At 43.3% G+C, this 23,442-nt stretch overlaps 1 protein-coding gene across 2 annotated transcripts in view; it reads right to left on the reverse strand.

Annotated features, from left to right (window-relative positions):
- Positions 1-2,520: 2,520 nt before the first annotated feature.
- Positions 2,521-23,442, reverse strand: part of Man1a2 (mannosidase alpha class 1A member 2) — a 76,775-nt gene continuing 55,853 nt past the window's right edge. For both annotated transcript variants that reach the window (XM_042692285.1, XM_042692286.1), the window contains 5 exons: positions 19,454-19,569; positions 16,820-17,039; positions 13,105-13,277; positions 9,162-9,277; positions 2,521-5,714 (listed from right to left, as the gene is read on the reverse strand). In XM_042692285.1, the coding sequence (XP_042548219.1) occupies positions 5,582-5,714; positions 9,162-9,277; positions 13,105-13,277; positions 16,820-17,039; positions 19,454-19,569 (758 nt within the window). In that variant the 3' untranslated portion in view covers positions 2,521-5,581. The remainder of the gene's footprint in view (positions 5,715-9,161; positions 9,278-13,104; positions 13,278-16,819; positions 17,040-19,453; positions 19,570-23,442) is intronic.

Here is a 23,442-nt window from a genome sequence, read left to right on the forward strand (position 1 = left end):
TGTCGCATGGCGTGAGGTTGGTGTCCACTAGCGACGTGGAGTTGCAGAACTTGGCAGTTTTAGGAGTTCCATGGTTGCAAGGCTCAAACTGAGTTGGAAGTGGCTTCGTTGTTAGGGAGAACAAGTGTGGACTGGAGGACTGGAGGGAGGCTTTAACTGCTCTCACACACACACACACACACATACACACTTGCGCATGCATGCGTGCCTGCAGGCCACCACAATGAAGACACTGTAGTTGCGAAGGGAAAGAGGTAGAGAGCAGCCCTGAATGGCCCATGAGCCACTTTTCTTGGCGGTCCTCCAACTTTGGCCTCTGAGGGAGAGGTAGGGCCCCTGCTGTCTAGCGCTGTTCTTTTTTTTTTTTTTTAATTTTTTATTGTAAAGATACTATACAGAGGGTCACAGTTACATGAGTAAGGTAATGAGTACACTTCCCATCGAGCATTGCTACCCCCTCCATTATTTTCCCCCTACCATCCCTTCCCTCCCTACCTTCCCAGAGGTTCTTTTTTTTTAATTGTGATTAAGTGATTACATAATTTCCCAAATTTCACAGTATTGTGGAATAATGATGCTCATTTAAAGTCACAAGCTCATTCTAACTTTCCTGGAGCAAATTGTCTATCACAGTCTATAACGGTGTTCACATGTTATACACCATACATGTGATCAGCAGCATGGGGATATTTAGTAGTGGTTTGACCAGATAAGTGGGAGTGGTTTCTTAAGTCCTGTTAATTTTGTCGTATAACCTAACATTTTGGATTTAGCATCCACTTATCAGGGAGATCATGTACTGTTTGTCTCTTTGCTCTTGGCTTACCTCGCTCAACATGATTCCTTCTAGCTCCATCCATTTCCCTGCAAATGCCATTATTTTGTCATTCCTAATGGCTGCATAATATTCCATTGTGTATAGATACCACAATTTTTGGATCCATTCATCTGTGGTGGGGCATCTAGGTTGTTTCCATATCCTGGCTATTGCGAACAGTGCTGCAATAAACATGGAGGTGCACGTGTCCTTGTATATTGGTTCCTGTTGTTCAGGGTAGATGCCTAGAAGTGGTATGACTGGGTCGTAAGGGAGGTCAATCTTTAGCTTTCTAAGGACCCTCCAGATTGCTTTCCAAAGTGGTTGTATAAGTGTACATTCCCACCAGCAGTGTAATAGGGTTCCTCTTTCTCCACATCCCTTCCAGCATTTGTCATTGCTAGCGCTGTTCTTAAGGAAGCCACGAGGCCCACGATTCGTTCTGCGACCTGGTTCCCCCAAAGGCTGGGGTCTGCAGCACCGAGATGTTTATCAATTTTGAGTGCCAGGCACAGGTGGCTCTGCCTGTCATCCTGGCTGCTCAGGAGGCTGAGATCTAAGGATCATGGTTCAAAGCCGGCCTAGGCAAAGAAGTGACTCTATCTCCAACTAACTACCCAAAACCCAGAAGTGGAGCTGTGGTTCAAGTGGTAACAATGCCAGCTTTGAGCAAGAAAAGCTAAGCCATAGTGCTCGGGACCTCAGTGCAAGCCCCAGCACCCGCACCAGAAAAAACAAACAAAACCCACATTCTTGTCCGGGATCTCATCTCCAGGAGGTTCATGTGGGTAAATTCCTGCAGCGTGAGCTGCGTGGGGTCCTGACTCGGGGGGTTGTGCACATGCAGAACCGAGAGCATGTGTTTGATGCCACACAGCCTTTTCTGCTACAGCTTCTACAACTATTAACACAGGGAGTTAGGGCTCAGGGCAGCCACCTTATTCTGCTTCTCTGGACTCTTCTGACAACAAAATGTCATTTCAGGTTAACACACATACAATGCCACCCGACATGTTATTTTGCTTGGATATGAAGGGAGAACCACAGAGAGAAGCCCGAAGGTCAGAGGGTTTCACACAAAGTTACACGTGGAATCCAGGTCAGCAACCGGAACCTTAGGCTGAATCCAGCCCTTCATGACAGATGTGTTCTTTAAAGCAAAATTAACTGGAACACACACGCCCAGTCATTTCCACAGCACATGCTTCCAAATCTCAACAGATATGGCTGACAGCAACACCACCTCCCCGTGCACTCGTACACACACACACCACACAGACAAGCCTGCTGACTACACAGATCAGAACCACTTCCATGCCCACCGTGGTGGGTCACACTACTTCCTGCCCCGGCGTCCTTGCTTAAATAGTTTATAACCTAGGTAGCCCACATTAGCGACCAACTGTGTTTTTTCACTACCAGCATGAAGAACATACACCGCTGTGTCTATGCAGACAGCAGGGAAGACAGGAGCCACCAAGCTGAGTGTAAAGGAATCTAAAGGAAAAGGACTCAATACATTACTACTGCAAACTATTACCCAGAACTTGGAAATGCACGAACACAGCCTCGAGCAGGAAGCCCGCCCGAGCAAAGAGCGTTCACAATGGCAAGGCTGGCCCGTGAGGGAAATGACAAAATAGTTCTCGAGTATAAATAACCAGCACTTCTAAGAACAGCGACTGAATCATGTGATTAAAATCGATATAGCAAAATAAAAATGTTTTTATTTCTAAAGTCAATATTTTAGTCAAAGGTGCATCAGAAAACACATATTTGACATTTTATTTTCCAAGAGACTCTTAGTTATCGCTACAATTCTGTCAGTATTATATAGTAACACAATGCTTAAGATACATTATAAACCTTTTCTCTTCCTCTTCAGATATTCTCCTTTCCAAGAACCAGGCACAGGTTCTGGCGCAAATCTGGAATCCATGTGCTTCCGACTGATATTCATCTTCTCTCTCTCCCTCCCTCCTCTCATGGAGAGAAGCGCCCACTTGGAGCATGGCAAGCACAGGTGTTAGTAATGAGCGTGAAGGTCTGACAAAGACTTTGGCAAATGAGAGGGGTGAGAGGCTCTGGCCCAGAGCTGGGACCGCTCAGCACGTAGGGAGGAAGGGCCTGAGAGGCTCCCAGCGATAAGAGAATCAGGGCGAGCGCCATGGGGACCAGTGTCTTCACCTCAGCCTGTCCTCTTCCATGCTGCCTCTGCCAATGACAGGAAATGTGGGTGCACCACACCAGTAGGCAAGACACCCCATACCCAGCCAGGGAATAAACTTATTTTCCTATGCAGAAAAAAAAAAAAATCCAAAACCTTTTTTTTTGTTAGAGCCTCATTCTCTTCAACATTTTCATATTGTTGAATGTTTAAAAGGTGGTGTGGAGCAAACAGTGTGATTCTAAAAGAAACACGCAGAGAAGCTCCACATTCACCACATGCTCCACACTGCCTCCTTTTCCAACTTTTTGTGTTTTCTCCAGACGCAGGACTGAGTGAGCCCAGGGACCGCTGGCTCCTGGGCCAGCTTCTCCTAGGTGAGTACTGAGCCTGAGCCATGAGGTTCGATGAGGGCCACAAAATACAAAGAGCAAAAAGGACAGAGGAGAAAGTAAGTGCCCTTGAAAACTCAGGGACAGAGGACAGGACCGATGTTGGAGGAAATGATTTTAAATATGACCTGGCAAGTCACTTGTACCTGGCTTGAACGGCCTTTGGTGTTTCAGAGAAAAAGCACAGGAGAGGCCCACGCCTTCTTTAACACAAAGAAGGTAGGAGTGGGGTGGGCCCTGCCCTGGGAAGCGGACTTGCTGGCTGGATTCTGAAGTGGCCCAGCGGTAGAGGGTACCCACCCCCTCTCTGGGCTGCAGAGACCCTGGCCCCCATTCTTCTGACCAAAGGGAGGGTTTGCTGGGACTGCGCAGACAGTGGTCCTTGGACAACTTACTTTCCACTGATGGTTGTCATGTGTGCTCTTTTCTCTCTACTCTGAGAATTCTTCTCTTCCCAAGAAGTTGCAATCCATCTTCTCATGCCACAGCTTTTAATTTTCAAGTAATAAAAAATTACAATTTCTGAGAATGTGCTGAAATTTAACCCTCTTAAAGACTGAAAACAACTGGCTTTCGGTCCTTGTTTTCTGTGGGTATTGACAGTGGGGGGTAGCTATCACTTACTGATCATCGAATAAACTGTGAGAGTCATTTGATGATTTGTGATGTAAGATGTTTAAAATGTTTAATCATGTCCATTTATTAAACTCCTAAAGGCTAACAGAGATTAAAAAGAAACACTTTAAGATGAGGAGTTAAGTCTTCAGAATCCCAAAGCAGGCTTCCTGGACAACTCTGCCTCATGAGACACTTACATTCAGAGTAAATACTAGCTTAATTGTATTGGTTCCAAGTTTTATTCATGTCAGTAGAAGATGTCGGTATTAAATGAAAATAGGAAAAAATGTCTTGCATTGTCACAGAAATTCAAGGGACAGAGATTTTATAAGCATTAGTAATTTTCTTACATTATAGTTTCTCATAATTTAAGTTTTATTCTAACAAAATATAAAGAAATAGTCATTTCTTTATAAAGACAGATCAATGTGAAATCTGATGGTAAGAGAAAGTCTGATAGGGTCTGGTCCATTCCCCGGTTGAAGGGATATGATTAATTACACCATACACTTAGCACTGAAAATGGTTTTGGAGCTATTCTCATGAACTCTTTGGATGTATATAAATATTCTCAGAGAAACTAAAAGACAAATATTGGTGAACCTCTCACCGAAGTGATGAGATAATAAATAGAAGACACTCTGTCCTCATCCCTGGTGGAGGGCCCGTGCAGAAGTAGCTCAGGGCTGCACAGCAGCATGGTGAACTCGGCCCAGCCCCTGAAGCAAGGCTGGAAGATGTGTGACCACCAACCAGCAGTATGGGGGGAATCAAGTAGATTAAGTGACTTGGCTTAGAAGAACCAAGAATTCCTACAGGAACAGTGTTCAGGGCCACAGCCAGCACCTCCTGCACTTCCCGTCAAGCCCGTCGAGCTCCAACACCAGAACCTCTGACCAAGCCCCAGGCCACACCCGCAGGCGGCTCCGGCACACACTTGTGGAGATGACTTGGAGAGGACTCTGCGAGGCTGCCCACAGTAGATCGGATTCAACCAAGGAATTTCAATGACATAGATGGGGACTGAAGTGGCTGCCAGTCTGGTTATCCAATGGGGAGCTGGAAAATTCAGAGCGGGATAGATAATTCTGGTCCTTTTCCTGAGTCAGCCCGACCTCACTGCAGTGGCGCTTATACTGTGGGTTTTCTGTTGCTGTTGTTTTTGTTTAGCTTGCTTAATTCCTTTATCAAAATGGAGCAAAAGGGACAAGCAACGGGAAATATATGCTGTGAAGCCACTTGGAGCTGTGAGGAAGGAGGGGATGCGTGGGTCCACCTGCAGTGCTGGCCCGGTACTCGGTGCTGGTGGCTTGTTTGGCCGAGCATAGCACGAGACCCTGTGATCAGGTCACCAGCACGTTCAGAATCAAAGCACATGGGCTCTCCATCCGGCACGTGCCGGCACATGTTTTGGTCAGGTATAAAATGGAATAATTTTCAAAGTTGATATATCTACAAGCTGGAAAGTCCACGGGGAAGAGCGTCCCTGTCCAAGTGGACGCAGAGGTCCGGGTTTTCAAGGGCCGCCTCTGCAGACCAGTCTCTGCAGCGGTCCATGTAAACAAAGCCCAGTGAGCGCGCCCACCCTCACCGCACCGCAGGCTCGCCTGCCAGCGTGGTGTTGGCGAGGTGCAGCACCGGCAGTGGGTGCGCCTCGGTGTTGAATACCCAGTGGTCTAAAGGCAGGAGGTCATCACCGGAGAACAGCAGATACAGGTATCTGGAGAAAAGGGCAGAGACGAGCTTTGGTTAGAATGCAGCAAGCAACCAGAGAGGCTCGGTAATAACAGCAGAGAAAACAGGCAGCTTATTTTGAGCAACTGATGGAAAATACATGGTGGAAACTCAAGTAACCCAGACAACCTAAAACACAAAAACAGCTCCAGAACATAATGTAGAGAAACCTGTTGAAATGAATAAGAAATCCACACACCTACCTAGAGCACAGGAAATAATGTGATAAAAAAATGGCACAAAGCAAAGCCCTTCATAATTCTTCAAAGGTATTCTTTAAAAAAAAAATAGTGGGCTGGGAAGGTGGCTCAGTGGTAGAGCGCTTGCCTTGCATGCCTGAGGCCCTGGATTCAATTCCCCAGCACCACATAAGCAAAAAGAAAAAAGCTGGAAGTGGCCCTGTGGCTCAAGTGGTAGAGCGCTAGCCTTGAGCTGAGGGACAGCGCCCAGGGCCAGAGTTCAGGCCCCACAACCGGACCCAAAAAGAAAAAAAATATATATAGTGCCGATAACAAGTTATGACTGCCTACAGAGCTCATGGTACAGCTAGACATGAAGCCATGTTTCTTAATAACCAACACTGAGGAAACCAAGTCAAGTGTATTATTGGAATACAGAAAAGCTTTTACTCTGTTCCTAATACATTGGTACTTAACAGTTTTTGGCATAGCAAGCTATTAAGGCAGTTTTAGAAACATCTTTCTAGAAGGTTTAGTAACTTTTTTTGCAATTCAACTGTCAGTCTATGAGATTTGGGCATCTTCTTCCCCATCTCCCCACCCTGCTCAGCTCTCGAGAGGCCCGGGTTGGTTTTCACTCACAGACACCGAATGTTACAATGGCATTCGCCCTCCCCTCCTCTCCATGTCTGCTCCCTCCCCCTGACCAGGCCCTCGACAAAACAGGTTTCAGCTTCCTGGTCTTCATTTTGTGCACCTGTCAGTTAGAAGGGTGAGCAACTGCTTTTAGAAGTAACAGCACAGTGCCGAGGAAGACAGGGCGGCGACCTCCCCAGAGCAACAGCAGTCATCTGAAGCTTACCTGATGGCTCTCACCACAGTGTCCTGCCTACAGGCATCACCAAGGTGTACAAAAGCTATAAAGTCGAGGGAGGGCTGGCCAGCTGTAGAAACCTGGCTAATATGTATGCACAAGACTCCAGGTCCATCCCCTGAACCACAAAATTGAGACAAAACAAAAGCCACTACACAGCCAGGAAATCTGCATATGAGAGAGAGGAGAGAGGAGAAAGGGGGGGGGGGGAGAGAGAGGGAGAGGGGGGGGGGAGTGGGAAGGGGACTAGGGCTTGAATTCAGAGCCTTGCTCTTTTTCTTGGCTTTTTGCTCAAGGCTAATGAACAACAGCTTCACTTCCAGCTTTTTGGTTGTTAACTGGAGATTAGAATCTCACAGACTTTCCTGCTAAGTAGCTAGGCTTACAGGAGTGAGCCAGGAGCATCTAGATCTCTAATGCCTGACCTTACCAATACTCAGCTGGGCCTTACAAAGGCTCGATGAAGAGCTTCTTTTCAAAACAGGCATGTGGTTACTGTTAGGAGTTCTAGATGAGAGCGCAAACACAGCGCAGAGGAATGTGGCATCTGGTTTATGAGTAGAGCTGAACAGGGATTGACAGGGCTCCATCTCACTCTCTCATCCTAGACTGGGGACCTGCAGGACCTACTTTCCTGGCCAGGCTGCAGTCGGGGTGGGTGCTCTCAGATCTGCTTGGACACTGCACGGTCTGCTTACTGAAGCACAAACTTGGGTTGTATCTGTGGGCGGTGGCACTGCCCTGACCGCTGGTTGAATGCAGGCTAATGAATATACATTAGGTGCACCTTAATCTTATCACTAACTCCAGCAACTATTTTTATAAGCAAAAGGAAAGGAAGTGAGTTCGAAATGGAAATTCTTGTTTTTTCTTTTTGGTCAGTCGTGGGGCTTGAACTCTGGGCTTGGGTGCTGTCCCTCAGGTCTTCAGCTCAAAATGAGTGGCTCTACACTTCCTGCTTTCTAGTGGTTTATTGGAGATAAAGAATCTCATGGACTTTCCTTGCTCAGGCTGGCTTTGAACTGCGATCCTCAGATCTCACCTCCTGAGTAGCTAGGATTACAGGCGTGAGCCACCAGCGCCTGGCTTTAAAGATAACCTTTTTTGCTTTGGTTTGCCAGTCCTGGGGCTTGAACTCAGGGCCTGGGCACTGTCCCTGAGCTTCTTTTTTTGCTCAAGGCTAGCACTCTACCCCTTGAGCCACAGCGCCACTTCTGGCTTTTATTGTGTGTGTGGTACTGAGGACTAGAACTCAGGGCTTCATGCATGCTAGGCAAGCACTCTACCACTGAGCCACCTTCCCAGCCCCAGAAATGGAAATTCTTAGTCCCACCCCAGATGTCCCAAAAACTCTGTGTGTGTGCTCACTTATACTTATCCTTGTGGCAAGAAGCTTTCCAAGGCTGAGCACAGGAGCTCATACCTGTCATCACAGCCATTTGGAAGGAAGAAGGAGCAACTTTTGAGGCCCCTTGGAGCAAAAAGATAAGAGGACAAACAAGTTGGAAGTAGTAGCACACACTTATAATCACATCTATAATGGAGGCAGATAGGAGGCTCCTGGTCAGAGGCCAGCATCTGCAGAAATGCAAGCTCCTATATGAAAAATAAAGCAGCAAGGTCTAAGGATGTAACTCAAATGATATAGTGCTTGCTCGATGCCAGTGTAAGGCCCTGAATACACATACCTGCCACTCCCCACCAAAACAGAAGCACCGAAGGAATTCTAATGTGCACTGGAAGAGCAAGACTAAAATAGTTTAAAGGCATGAATATTCAATGAAATCTCTTCCTTGTCTAAGTCACTCTTCCTGAAGTGCAATGCAAGATTGACAATTCTATGAAAAGTTAAGAGTAAAATGTAGTGTAATAAATCACAGACATAATTCATTATCTAGCAATCATAGAGCAAACGAGTCTATCCTTTTTTTTAAAAGTAAAGGAGTATAGAAACACAAGGTAGGCAGCTAGCAAAAGCAGTGAAGCACTGTCATCTGAGAGGCGTATGAACTAAGCTATTGTGCGGGGCGGAAGGTAGTGGCTGCTGGAGGGCACAGGACTGCAGGGCCTGGCTGTGGGTCAGACACACGGGGAGAGGGAAGGGCAGGCAGGTGAGCGGGAGGAAAGGAAGAACAGGCGAGGTTACCCAGCCGCAACTAGTGACCCATGGGCAGAACATTCTGGTGTGCCACCGCAAGTTATTACCAGACATTACCAGAGATGTTGAAAGCTTTCACCAGAAGGAATTGATAAATGTCTGAACACAGTTAACCTGACTTAAACATTACACCAGAACTCCTGCATCAAAACATTGATAGGTGTAACTTTATGTTACCAGGGAAAAGTAAGTTAATTACAAAACTGCACTGGCTTCACTTACTTTAGCGTTTCAGCCAGGAAGAAGCTCTGCTGGACGTCGTCGTGCGTGGGAGTGGGGGAATACACGTCTTTGACCCCGGAGAACCCTCCGCTGACCCGGCAGTGCTTCTCGATGGCCTGTGAAGACACAGTCAAGGATGAAGGACAATCAAGGATTGCAATCCGAGCTCAGGAGAGCTGCATGAAATCTGATTAACAATATATTATTTTTTAATTATAACAAACACAAGAGTAACATTATCAAACAAAAATGTTCTCAGACTGAACAAGTAGGCATACGGGAAATCTCCACCAATTCCTTATTTTTTTCTAAAGACAGAGTCTCTCCAGGTACACTACCGCTGGCCTCCAACCTGCAGACCCCTTGCCTCTGCCTCCTCGTGCTGGGACAACAGGCAGGTCCCACTATGTTTAATCATGCTACAATACTTCCTATTTTCCTAACTTACATGTCAAATTTAGGCTACTTGTCTTCAATGAGGGACCTGTCTACAATAATTAAGCATTGGGCTAGGAAGGTGGCTCAGAGGTACAGTGCTTGCCTTCTATGCATGAGGCCCTGGGTTCAATTCCTCAGCATCACATACACAGAAACAACCGGAAGTAGCGCTGTGGCTCAAGTGGTAAAGCACTAGCCTTGAGCTGAAGAGCTGAGGGATAGCACCTAGGCCCTGAGTGCAGACCCACAACAATCAAACAAACAAAATCAAAACAGGTCAGCTTGAAAGAAAAATTTGAGTTTTTTTTTACTTTGGTCACTTGCAAGGAAAAACAGTGACCCCGGCTGATAAAACGCTACTACTCAGGAGCTCCCTACAGGGAGTGTGATGAGAGATCACCTGTGGGGTGCTGACCACGTGAGGTGGTGTTGGCTGCAGGGTACTACAGCACCAGTTACAACAGCTCACAGCCACTAGGGTCTGGCTGTGCGCCGAGGCCGCTCTAAGACCGTTTCTGCACTGCCACGTCCACACTGCCACAACCTTAGGAGGCAAACCATGCCACGATCGGATGGCCACGACGAGCAGAGTGCTCCCCACCCACTTGCATGGCTCTTAACACGTCACTGGAACAACCTTAACTTTGTGCCTCCTTTTCCATCTTCAGACATGTCTAAATAAAACATGCTGAATCAAACATCTTTCACAACTAAACTTTGAACTCAGCCATCACTTACTCTGCATGGCCCACAGGTCCGAATTACACGGAAGGCACTCTGGTTCTTTTCTTTCTGTTCTCTGAGACCCTGCCCAAAGAAGGCACGGAGAGCTCATCCTCGCTGCCATGACTTACAGTTTCTACGTCGTGCTATTCTTCCTGTTCTTCAGTTTTTCTTTTCTCCTAAAAACTGAGCAGTAGGAGTGCTCAGATTGTCCATTCATAACTCCATTTCACCACAGCTGGCTTTAAGGCTTCATTTTATAAAATGAACTAGGCTTGAACTCACGGTGGTCGGGGAACTGGCCCTGAGCTTTTTGCTCCAGGCTAGTGCTCTATCATATGAACCACAGCCCCACTTCTGACTTTTTGGTGGCTAACTGGAGATGAGAGTCTCATGGACTTTCCTGCCTGGACTGGCTTCCAACTGTGATTCTCAGATCTCTGCCTCCTGAGCAGCTAGGATTATAGATGCACAGATCACCATCATAAGAATGATCAGAACAGTTCTGACCACACAGCAGGGGGCGGGCCTGAACCTGAAGCCATGTAAAGCTCATAGTCTCCCTCCTGCTCGCTCACTCGCTGACTTTCATGTATAACCTACTCAAGCTAGACAATCTGAATACAACAAGGGTTACAATGACAGCTTCAGAGAAGATGCGACAACAGCCTGAGCTCATGCTGGGAGAGCCGCTGTTGGCAGTGCATCTACTCGGGTGTCCAGCTGCCATCTTCTTGTGGTGAAACATGGTCCAAACTTGAAGTTAGAAGGTAACTAGCTCAATTCTTGGTCTGCCCGGGTTATGTAGGAAGCTTGCCTGGTTGGTAGATTTATTCTACCTTTTTGGTTAAGCACAATGGAAAACAAAAAGTAAAACAAAACAAACCAGAACAAACACCACATGCACACAAAAGGAAAAGGCTCTCAGTAACCTCCATGCACTCTGAGCCTCTGCAGGGTCTCCCTGCATTTTATTTTAATTGATAAATAGGCAGGTTGCTGCTGAAATTCTTGGATACCAACAGGGTCTCCTTAGAATCACCGACCCACAGACACCAAGGGTCTACGGTCCTTGGGTCTGTATGTGGCTGTAGAGTCTATAAAGTAGATGTTCTAACTAGTTGCTGCTATCTGAGACTGTTAAAATACTATCTTAACAGCCAAAAGTAGGGACACACTGTAATAAAGCACACAGGGAGATGAAGGCTCCCAAAAAAGAATCATCCTATGGTATTTTCCAATTCAAACATGTGCATCTGCCACCCGTGCCACCTCTCGGATTCAGATGAATCTGTATCTTCTTCTAAACCACTGAAAAGGACGGGATGGTCATTACCAGGACTTTACCCAACCTACTTCTACATAAAATATCACTTGATTTATTAAGCATTAGTAAGCCTTAAAAAGAAATATGTGTGTGTGCACAGGGTAGCCATAATTAGGTATGTAAGGCTGGTCTGGTTATGGCTCCAACTCTGCCACTGTGGAACACTCTTACGAGAGCCAGCACACACATCCTGTCCCACATTCTTGTGTTGTCTGCACGATAATTCACTACCAATACTTACCTCACTGCAACCTCAACTAATCTGAATATGAGCACTTAATCACAGCACTGTTTATCACAGTAAATCCTAGTAAATCTCAGGGGTAACAGCCTTCCCCAGGAAGAAGCTAAACTTTAAAACTAGCAGTTCTTTCTCCCCAGATAACGGAGCACCACGGAGTTGTCAGAAAGTCTAGTATTTTAGGAGTAAACTTTACTTAGTAACCATTAAAAATCCCCCACTCTGTGCAGCCTGCAGGTGCAGCCGCTCAGGAGGCAGAGAAGAGGAAGACCACAGTCTGAAGTCAGGGAGGGCAAAAGCTGCCGGGAAACTAAGATGAAAGGACTTGATGCATGGCTCAAGTCATGAGTAGCAAACCTGAGGTCCCGAGTTCAATTCCAACCATTGCCAAAAAAGGAATAAATTCTCAATCTCAAACCTTTCAGTCTAGAATTTTTTTTTTGTGAACAACTCCAAAGTAGCATTTGCATTACACACAATACTTTTAGAGAAGTGACATGTGTATGAATATTAAAGTCTAGAATAAAGTACAATAAACAGGTGTTTAAAGTGAAAGGACAGGTGAGAGTGGTAAGCAGTCAAATGAGGCTCCCTTTATCTCTAACAATCTAATTTCTTAAAGCAAATTGTATCATTAGAACTTCTTCTAGGGGTGCTAGGATCAAACTCAGGGCTTCTCACACACTAAACATTCACTCTACTACTGAGCAACTTCCCTAACCCCGATTTAATTTTTAAAAAGCAAAAAAGCAAAATACAGATTACACTAAGAAAAGTGTGCTAACATATTTGAATGTGTTGAGGCTGAATTTATGGTACCAGACTCAGTCTAGAAAAATTTTAACAATTTACCCAGTCTTCCTAGAGTGACTTACTGAGGAACTGGGTAAAGTGAATGGAAGGTCACCTTCAGAGAAGATGAAACTACTTTAAAGAGACTGCACTGGCCACCTTTGCCTCTCCTGTGTGGCCAGGCCCTTGTGAAAGAAAGGGAAGAGGCTGTTAATAACAGAGTGATGACCAGTAGGAAGCACTCCTAGCAGCGGACAGAGAATTCTACACTCAGGGCAACTTTTGAAGAGTTTCTTCATCAGACAAACATGAAGTGACTCAAAGTAAAACACCAGGATGAGGGCTGGTTAATACTCTCACAGATATAGGAGACATGGGCTGGTTAATACCATCACAGATAAAGGAGACATGGGCTTAGTTACCAGTGCAGCTTCCCAGCCCCACTGCCGGTATCTTGGGTCGTGTGTGAATCGCCACAGGTACCAGTAGGTCTCAATCACTTCTGGACGCAGGATGTAATACTTCTCGGCCTGCCTCACAGCCACGGCCTCCACGGCACCGTCAAACTTGAAGGATTCCGGACCCAGCTTTAGTGCTATGACAGGCCGAGAGAAACAAACGAGCAGAAGACATTTGCATTACTTTGCAAGAGCTTCTTCCCTGACGAATGGAGTATGCTACCATTTTCTTGCCATCCCTTTACAAAAGGAGTCACTTTAAAAAGAACCGTTTTGGTCTTCTTATAAGGTTTATAAATATTCCTATTTATTCTGGCATGAAATATTTCTCAGAACACACATCAACACACTGCTGAACTAGCCACCTCTGAGAGCCTATGACTCCTTCAGAATAAATGGACAGCCTATGTAGTCCATCTTATGCAAAGTTAAGATACACTTTTAGTATGCCAATTTTTTTCCATACATACAATACATTCGACAAAACAGTTGCAGACTTATTTTCTTTTTAAAAGCAAATTTTACTATATAAGAAGTATTATAAAACTTAAGGCAATTTGAAAAAGAATCACTCTTCACTTATAGCCTTTATATATACAACCAATCTCCAAGAATTTCAGCAGGCAGCAACTTCCCTATTTATCAATTTAAATAAAACACAGACATTCCACATGTATTTCAATATTATGTATAATTTCTTTGATGACAGATGCTCTTCAACTAGACTAGAATAGAGAACTACAGGAAAGGCTGAGTGAGGGTCTTGTGTAGTCTGACCAATTCCACAGGTGCCGGGCTGCCTACGTGGTGGCCATGAGGAGGCAGCAACTTTAGGAGATAAGCAGGCCTGACAGCTCTGGCCCCTGATGGGGTTAGGCTCCCTCTCCACACAGCACTCCTTCTCCACAACGTCTGTCCCCACCACTGATGCACGGCTCACCATCATGAACACACCAGTCATGTTTCCCACAAACCCTTGACAGGATATATTAAGATTACTAAATTTTGAGTTAATAAAATTCCAAAAACAAGTAAATGTGAAATCTCAAGGCATTATTAATTATGTTATAAATGTAGCTGAAAGAACTATCAAGGAGAAGGACATGGAAATTCTATTTGTTGGTCATAGGGCTTGAACTCTGTCCCTCAGCTCTTCAGCTCAAGGCTGGTGCTCTACTTCTTGAGCCACAGCACCACTTCTGGTTTTCTGAGAGGTTTATTGGAGATAAGAGTCTCATGAACTTTCCTGCCCGGGCTGGCTTTGAACCGAGAGCCTCAGATCTCAGCCTCCAGAGCAGTTAGGATTGCAGGCATGAGTCACTGGCACCTGGCAAAAATTCTTAAATATAGTGGCAAAATTTTATAGCACAGTTGTAAGAAAATAGAGCAGAGATGAAAAACCTGCAGGGAAGTTAAGAAAACCAGGATTGTCCTTCCTAACTAAAGGATCTAAGTCAAAATGGAAGACAAGAAAAAAACTGTGAATAAATACAGAACACCAATCAGTCATGTTTTATGGACTGGCTGACCATGTGAAAACAAGCAGAACAAGGAGTACACACGGTCAGGATGAAATGTGAATGCAGAATACAAGTTAAGGCAATCCTGTTACACCTCTGGTATCCTATGAATTTCTAAGAGGCAAGAGAAATCTGTATCTTGTCATACTTTAACCTGTAAGTACCCAGAAAAATAATGAGCCATGCCCAACAGGTGATCCATTCAACTCAGTAAATAATTAACTGTAACAACTACACCACATACTATTTTGAGTATGTCTGCTTTATTAAATTCTATGATTTAGAGCTATTATTTGATTTCTGATCAAAATCTACATAAAATATCCCTGTCTAAAAAGTCCTGAATATCTTACCTGGTCTTTGGGTTTATTACTCTTGGCTACATTTGTGTGTGGTGGGGTGGGGGGCTGTTCATGACGTTTGTTTATTTTTGCTCAAGGCTATCACTTGAGCCAGTTCCACATCTGGTTTTTTGGCGGTTAAGAGTCTCACAGACTTTCCTATCCTGAGGCTGGATTATAACTGCAATCTTCAGATTTCAGCCCCCTAACCAGCTAGGATTACAGGAATGAGCCATCAGCTTCTAGGCTACATTTTAAATGCATAACTGACAGTCCCTATCATCAACATGGAAAATAAAGTAGCTGCTGTTTATAACTTAGGTCATGGACTTAATCTGCACGACATACCAATGTTAACTATAAAGCAACACTGTTCTAGTGTCGATTTGACTTACATTTTTTAAAACAATAGAATGCTGATTTAGTCAGTCATAAAACTGAGGTGTCAAATTCATCAGGAATACAATTCCTTACTACTACAAATAACATGACAGATTTATGAACTAGGGCAAATTTTGTGTCATCATAGCTAATTACAAATAATCCTAAAAAGAAATTCAGTTATTTCCTTAAACCAACAGCTCTACTTCTGAAATAGGCATAGAAATTTCTAGATTTTAGGCTTTTACATTACTCATTATTTCATAGTGAAAATGAATTTTATTATTTTTTCTCCTTTTATTTCCAGGCCCCCCCTCCTCCCCCACATTTTATTTTTTATTATATTTATTTTTTCCTGGTCCTGGGGCTGGAACTCAGGTTCTAAGTCTCTGAGCTTCTTTTGCTCAAGACTAGCGCCCTACCACTTGGGTCACAGCACTACTTCTGGCTTTTTCTGAATAGTTTGTTGCAGATAAGAGTCTCAACAGACTTTCTTGCTTGGGCCGGCTCTGAACCATGATCCTCAGATCTCAGCTTCCTGAGTAGCTGGATTACACGCATGAGCCACCAGCATCCAGGTGAGAAAAATGCATTTTTAAAGCCAGAGAAAACCATGGGAGTACAGTCCAGTGTTTGTCAGCTCTCTTCCATTGCTGCATTGTTAAGAGTGCTTTCAGGTACTGTTTTAGAAATTCAATAGCCTTCCATGTAATTTTGATACCAAGCCTGTACTGAGTGGCTGGCTAAGAGTGTATATAAACAGATGCTTCAAACATTCTGAAAAGACTAAGACTGTTGGACTCCCTACAGACAACTAGAAATCATCTCGTTTTCCAGATACAGTTGGAAGGTCAGGAAACATTGCATTCTTTCTCAAAGTAGAATCTTGACAGTTTTTAATCAAAAGCACAAACAACTCAAACACTTACTAGTGAACTGAGTAAATAATAAACTATCAGGTAGTGGGATACTAATTATATATTTAAGGTAACTACTATTCATTTTTTATTATTTTTATTTTCTCAGTCATGTAGGGAAAGTAGTATGACCTAAATTAGTCAGTTTGTGTTCTTCTGAATAAGCAGTTTTATAGAAGTCGAAATGAATGGCTAAAAATGGATCCTTATTATGACAATAGTAAGATATTATTAATACTATACTAAAATAGTGCTTAGTTTTATATCCCCAAATAGGTACTTATCTTTAAATAATTACTTCAAAATTAGAAGGAAAAAATAAAAATAGAATTCTGAATGTTTAAAAAAATTATATAGGGAAATGCATTCCTAGAATTAAACTTAAAAGTTCCTAAGAAAATGACTTATTGTGCTTATGTCAAATATTTTAAAGTGAATAGTATTTCTAACTCTTGGACATACTTTTTTCCATTTAGAAGTGATTTTATAGACTAAGTGATTAGCCTGAGGCTATTCTTACCAGTCCTGTCGTATGACTCATGACAAGTTCGTGCAATTTCTGCCCCTAGCTCTAAGTAGTGGCCGGCTTTGTCTTTTCTGGAGCCGTCTGCACCCAGGGCAAACATGCCACCGGCAAAGCAGGCCAAGTGGCCCATCTTCTTCTCCAAGTGTCCGTTCTTCCACTCGCCGATGAAGACCAGCCCTCCTCGGGACTTCTTGATCAGGTGTTTTTCTATTGCCTGTGAGAAACAAAGATTAGGAATCTTAGAAGCAAACTGCTGAGGTCCAAACATTTATGTCTGGCATCAAAAATGCTGGTAGTATGGTATTCTGTCACAAATTGGGAGAGTAATTTACAATATGTTTTAGAACAATGATTGATCTCGAATATAATGTGGGACAGATATTGGGCTCACCAGCACAAGACAAAGAGGAAGGAGAAACGAGGCGTAGAGTATCTCTCTGCATAACATTACCACTGCAGCCTTTGTTTTCCTGAGCTGAATGAAATGTGTAAAAATTATGGTAAGGCTATCATGAGATCATGATAAAAAGTTATAACCTAAAGGCTTGTCCATTTCTTCTGGTAAAAACTGAAACAGACAAGCTCATAAGTAAACAGAAAGGTTCCTCACTGTCCATGTCATTCTGCCACCTGAGCCTCCTAGGTAAGCCCTTTGTGCACATTACAAAGCTTTCAAATTAAATTCTAACTCTTCACCCTCAGCCCTTTACTTCTCAAACTCAAGCATTTATCTAGGTGTGGTGCAGAGATGAAGGGTCCCGTTCTCAAATCTGCCCTCCACACATGTCGGCTTTACTAAGATGTGGGTGGTGAGGGAGGTGTTTTCCATTAAGCTGAGTATAACAAATAGTAGAGAATAACAATCACAGCTCATTGTGAAGCCGAGACCTTTTAAGAGCTTTGCTTCTTTGGACTATGCTTTCAAACTCTGCTGAGAGGGGCTATGAATTAATTCTCTACGCCTCACAAATATCTCTTTGGAAGACTGTAAGAAACTGTACTCATTCAGTTCTCTTTGGAAAAAAATTACTGGGTATGATTAGGCCTAATTACACCATTTCTTCATGAGAGTAATAAGAATCCTTCTTTCAAGAGTAAATCCACGTATTTATTGTTGGCTGTTTTCAGACAAGAACAATCATCCCTGGAAAAGCTGATTCTGTACTCTGTAATGGTGATGCACATGTCACAGGACTGTGGAGATGATTCATTACGCACCATCTTTTGTTGCAGAAGGCTATCATGTACAATGAACTCAATAAATGCTCAATAAATAATTTTAAGAATGAATAGTGTTCTTGGTCTTTTTTGTTGTTGTTGTTGGTTGTGGGGCTTAAACTCTGGGCCTAGGCACAGTCCCTTAGCTCTTCAGCTCTAGGCGAGTGTTCTACCAGTTGAGCCACAGCAGCACCACTTCCAGTTTTCTGGTGCTTAATTGGAGATAGAGTTTAATGGACTTTCCAGCCCGGGCTGGCTTTGAACTGTGATCCTCAGATCTCAGCCTCTTGAGTAGCTAGGATTACAGAAGTGAGCCACTAGCGCCCAGCTGAATGGTGCTCTTATAACTAATAATTAATTGCATGGAGGAATGGGAGGTGGCTGAGAGCCAAAAGTGGTCAAAGATTCTCACTGAACTATAAATTTCTGCAGCTGTTTCCATTACCTTGATAGTCTTTAACGCATCTAACAAGCACAGGGCATACGTTTCCATCTTGTGGACTTCACAGCTAGCATGTTCTGCATATGAGATACTCCATAAATGTCTAAGGACTTGTTATAAATGTTTCTATTATATTTTACAACATATCTTACTAGGTTATAATTACCTATAAGTCAACTTGTCCTTAGGAACTTGCTAGTATAAAAGTAAAAAATTGGGCTTTTTATTACTAGTTTTCTTTTGGACTCAGAAGTATTATATATGATATATATGACAATGTTGTATATGATAATATTATATTATTACTCCTGGCTGATCCAGGAGGATCCCAAGTTCAAGGCTGGCATGGGCTCTGGTGAGACCCTGTCTCAACCCTCCCACCACTAGTAAACAGAAGAAGTTGAACACATCTTTACTAACATTAACAGCACCAATACTGACAACATTCTGGTATGACCCTGCTCCAGATGAACCTGTGAAAACACTGTTCTGTGAGGTCATGTGAAGATGAACTACAGCCACACAGCAAGGAGGACAGATCTGTAACAAGATGGTTCAGTTCCAGCCCTCATCACCTACCAGCTAGTTGTGTGACCTTCAGTACATTATTGTGAAGTGGTAATAAGGACAAAGAGTTAGAACCATCCTTGCACATAAAAAGCACTGTAAAGTATGCTGACACTACTGTAGTGTTTACCCATGATGTTCGTCAAGTGTGGACTCAAGTAGTTCTCTGTGGAAAAAAATGTTGATGGAAATGCACAGTTACTAGATATTCCAATCTCTACAGACACTAATTAAAAGTAGCTAAAATTTCAATAATATGGTATACTAAATTCTTCAACAATTTCCTTAAAATGTCACAAAGACCAGACAAAAGGAGGATTTCCATTCAAACCCTACAGTGTAGTGTGGTGCTGTGTGTGAGTATGAGACACACACGGTGTAAGTAGGCCTCCCACACCTACCTCCACAGCATCGTCATACATCTTCCTGGCCTCGTGGTCAGTTTTATCCGACATCAGCCATGCTTTCAGCAAGTACTCATAAAAACTGTCCCCCAGGCCCCCAACAGACGTGTGATCTATAACAAGGGAGAAGAGAAGTCAATCTGGCAGAAAAATATGCAACTGGACTTTTATCTCCAATTAACCATTCTCCAAAAAAACCTCAGTTCCAACCTTAAGACACTATAAAAGCCAAAACAACAACCCAAATGAAAAATACATTATAAAGTTTGAGGCAAAAATCAGTAAGATAGAATCTACAGGGACAAAAGGGACATTAGGGAGTATTAAAAACAAATTTATGCCAAAAAGTTAAGACATTTTGGTAAACTATTATTGAAAAGACAGAATGACTAAAATCCACTTGAGAAAGAACAGATTTTTTTTTTCAATCAGAAAAAATGAATCAAAAGGTGTGTATAACACACACACACACACACACACAAAACACTAAAACTTTTCTAAAAAAAATGCCAGGCCAGATGGCTAACGCAGCAAATTCCAAGCATAAAGAACTAAGAATATCTTCAGGAGAAAGCGAAGATGAGACATCACTTCATTAATAATCCTATAACAACAAGCATACTAAAATAGACAAATAAGGAAACCTACACAGTAATATGTCAGTGAACAAAATGAAACCTCACAAAACATTATTTGGAGTTCAGGATAGATATAATATTCAAAATTCATCAAAGTTGCTTACTGTATTAACAATGCAAACATGATAATAAAAACAAGTTGACAAAATCTGACCATCATTCAGAAACAACAAAAAAATCACCTCTCATCAACCCCAGTAAACTCCTTCAATGAGACAATAGGAGACAGATGGATAAATGGATTGATAGAGATAGCAAGATGACAGACAGATGGAAAGAAAGAAGGGAGGGAGGGAGGGAGGAAGGGGGAGGGAGGGAGGGAAGGAAGGGAAGGAAAGGAAGGAAGGAAAGCAACTCCCTTGATGATGAAGGGCAGGGTGCTCTCTAACATCAGGAACAGGACAAGAATGTTCACCAACATTAATGTTCTTCAACATTAAGTTCTAGCAAGTACAACTAAGCATAAAAATTAAACAGCTGGGGGCTGGGAAGGTGGCTCAGTGGTAGAGTGCTTGCCTTGCATGCATAAGCCCTGGGTTCAATTCCTCAGCACCACATAAGCAAAAAGAAAAAAGCTTCAAGTGGCGCTGTGGCTCAAGTGGTAGAGCGCTAGCCTTGAGCTGAAGAGCTGAGGGACAGCGCCCAGGCCCAGAGTTCAGGCCCCACGACCGGAGCTCCCCCCCCCAAAAAAAAAAAATTAAACAGATGGGTCTGGTGTATAGCCTCATATCTATAATCCTAGCTACTCACTCAGAAGGCTGAGATCTGAGAACTGAGGTTCAAAGCCAGCTCAGGTAGGAAGTCTGTGAGACTTAGTTCCAATTAGCCACCAAACAACCAGAAGTGGAGCTATGGCTCAAAAGAAGCAGAGCACCAGCCTTGAGCAAAAAAAAGCTCAGGGAGAGCACCCTGGCCCTGAGTTCAAGCCCTACTACCAACAACAACAATAAAAAAATTAAGCAGCAGTTAGATTAGAAATTAAAAACTAAAATTGTCTCTTATTTGGAGAAAATACGATCTACATAGAAAATTCAAATGGTATTTACAAATTACTAGAACAATTTATTGAGTACAGCAATTTACATATACAAGATTAATATACTAACATCAACTAATTCTTCTATATTAGCAATAGCCATAAAAGACAGAAAGAAAAAGTTTATAACATAAAGCATGACATATTTACAGATAAATCTGGCAAAATATGAAAGATCTATACCCTGCAAGCTGTAAACTACTTTTGAGAAATTATAAAGGAACACCTAAATAAATGAACAGGCAGAAATATTTCGTGCTAACTGCTAGTATTAAGAAGTCCAAGGGGGCTGGGAAGGTGGCTCAGTGGTAGAGTGCTTGCCTTGCATGCCTGAGGCCCTGGGTTCGATTCCTCAGCACCATATAAGCAAAAAGAAAAAAGCCGGAAGTGGCTCTGTGGCTCAAGTGGTAGAGTATTAGCCTTGAGCTGAAGAGCCGAGAGACAGCTCTCAGGCCCAGAGTTCAGGCCCCATGACCGGACGCAAAAAAAAAAAAAAAAAAAGAAGTCCAAGTCCGGGCTGGGATGTAGCTCAGTGGCAAAGTGCTTGCCTAGTAAGTGCAATGTCCTGGGTTTGATCCCCAGTACCAAAAAAGACAAAAAAAAAAAACCACAAAAAAAAGAAGTCCATAGTCCATTGATCCTAGGCAATCATAATCAAAGTACCCGCAGACTTTTCTGGAAGACAATTCTGAGTTAACATGGAAGGATGGGGAACATGGCTCATGGAGTGCTTGACCAGGAGACTCAAGGTTAGATCCTCAGCAACACAAGCAGAAAATAATAGAAGACAGAAAAAAAATAGTAATAAAATGGAAATGCAAAGAACCTGGGCAGCAAAAACAATTTTGACATAAAGCAAAACAATTAGAGAGCCAACACTATGGATTCCAAGACTTACAAACAGATACTACTCAGAACATGACGGTAGCTGGGCACTACTGGATCATACCTATAACCCTAGCTACCCCTGAGGCTGAGATCTGCCAGCCTGGGCAGCAGCGTCCATGAGACTTCTTGAACTACCAGAAAATATAAGTGGAGCGGTGGCTCAAGTGGTAGAATGCTCACCTTGAGCAGAAGAACTGAGGGACAGCGCCAGACTGAGTTCAAGCCCCACGACCAACCAAAAACAAAAAAAGTATCTGAATAATGATAAACAGGTCAATAGGAGAGAACAGAGTTCAAAACCAAACCCATACCTAAATGGACAATTTTGTTGTTATTGTTGTTGTTTTAAAGCAGGATCTCACGGTATAGCCCAGGCTGGTGTTCTAAGCGTCAGATTGCAAGTATGTACCACCACACCCAACTTAGACCACTAATTTTTTTTTTTTTTGGGGTCCAGTCGTGGGGCCTGAACTATGGGCCTGGGCGCTGTCTCTCAGCTCTTTAGCTCAAGGCTAGCACTCTACCACTTGAGCCACAGCGCCACTTCTGGCTTTTTTTCTTTTCGCTTATGTGGTGCTGAGGAATCGAACCCAGGGCCTCATGCATGCATGGCAAGCACTCTACCACTGAGCCACCTTCCCAGCCCCTAGACCACTAATTTTAAACAAAAGATAGGAAGGAAATGCAGTGGAGGAAGTGACTACCTTTTAACAAATTGTCCTCAAACACTTGGACATCCACACACATACAAAAGGTGATCCCTATAAGAAATCCACTCAAAATGGATGACAGACCTGAATATAAAACTTACTTAAGGGCTGGAAATGTGGCTCAGCAGTAGAGTGCTTGCCTAGCATGCATGAAGCCCAGGGTTCTATTCCTCAGTACCACATAAATAGAAAAAGCCAGAAGTGATGCTGTGGCTCAAGTGGTAGAGTGCTAGCTAGCCTTGATTGAACAAAAGAAGCTCAGGGATAGCGCCCAGGCCCTGAGTTCAAGCCCCAGGACTGGGAAAAAACAAAAGAACAAAAAAACTTAGGAAATTTTAGAAACATCTTTGTGACCATAAATTAGGCAAAGATTTCCTAGAGGTGACACCAAAAAAGTTAATTAAAAAAAAAAATCTGACAAAAATGGAGAGCAAATTTGAACTTCCTACTCTTCAATATTAACAAATGAATGAAAAGACAGGCCACAAACAGAGAAAAAATACTTGGTAGTCAGGAGTATTTTTCCTAAAGGACTTGAATATATGTTGAAATCTGAAAAGTCAACAATTAGGAAAACAATTGTGTGTATATGTTTGTGTGTGCGGTATGCACCAGTGCCAGTCCCAGGGCTTGAACTCAAGAATCTAATGCTCCACAGGTGCTGGTGGCTCACGCCTGTAATCCTAGCTACTCAGGAGGCTGAGATCTGAGGAT

The sequence above is a fragment of the Dipodomys spectabilis genome, unplaced genomic scaffold (genome assembly GCF_019054845.1).
Source record: "Dipodomys spectabilis isolate Male_0828 unplaced genomic scaffold, ASM1905484v1 ptg000148l, whole genome shotgun sequence".
Taxonomy (NCBI): Eukaryota; Metazoa; Chordata; class Mammalia; order Rodentia; family Heteromyidae; genus Dipodomys; species Dipodomys spectabilis.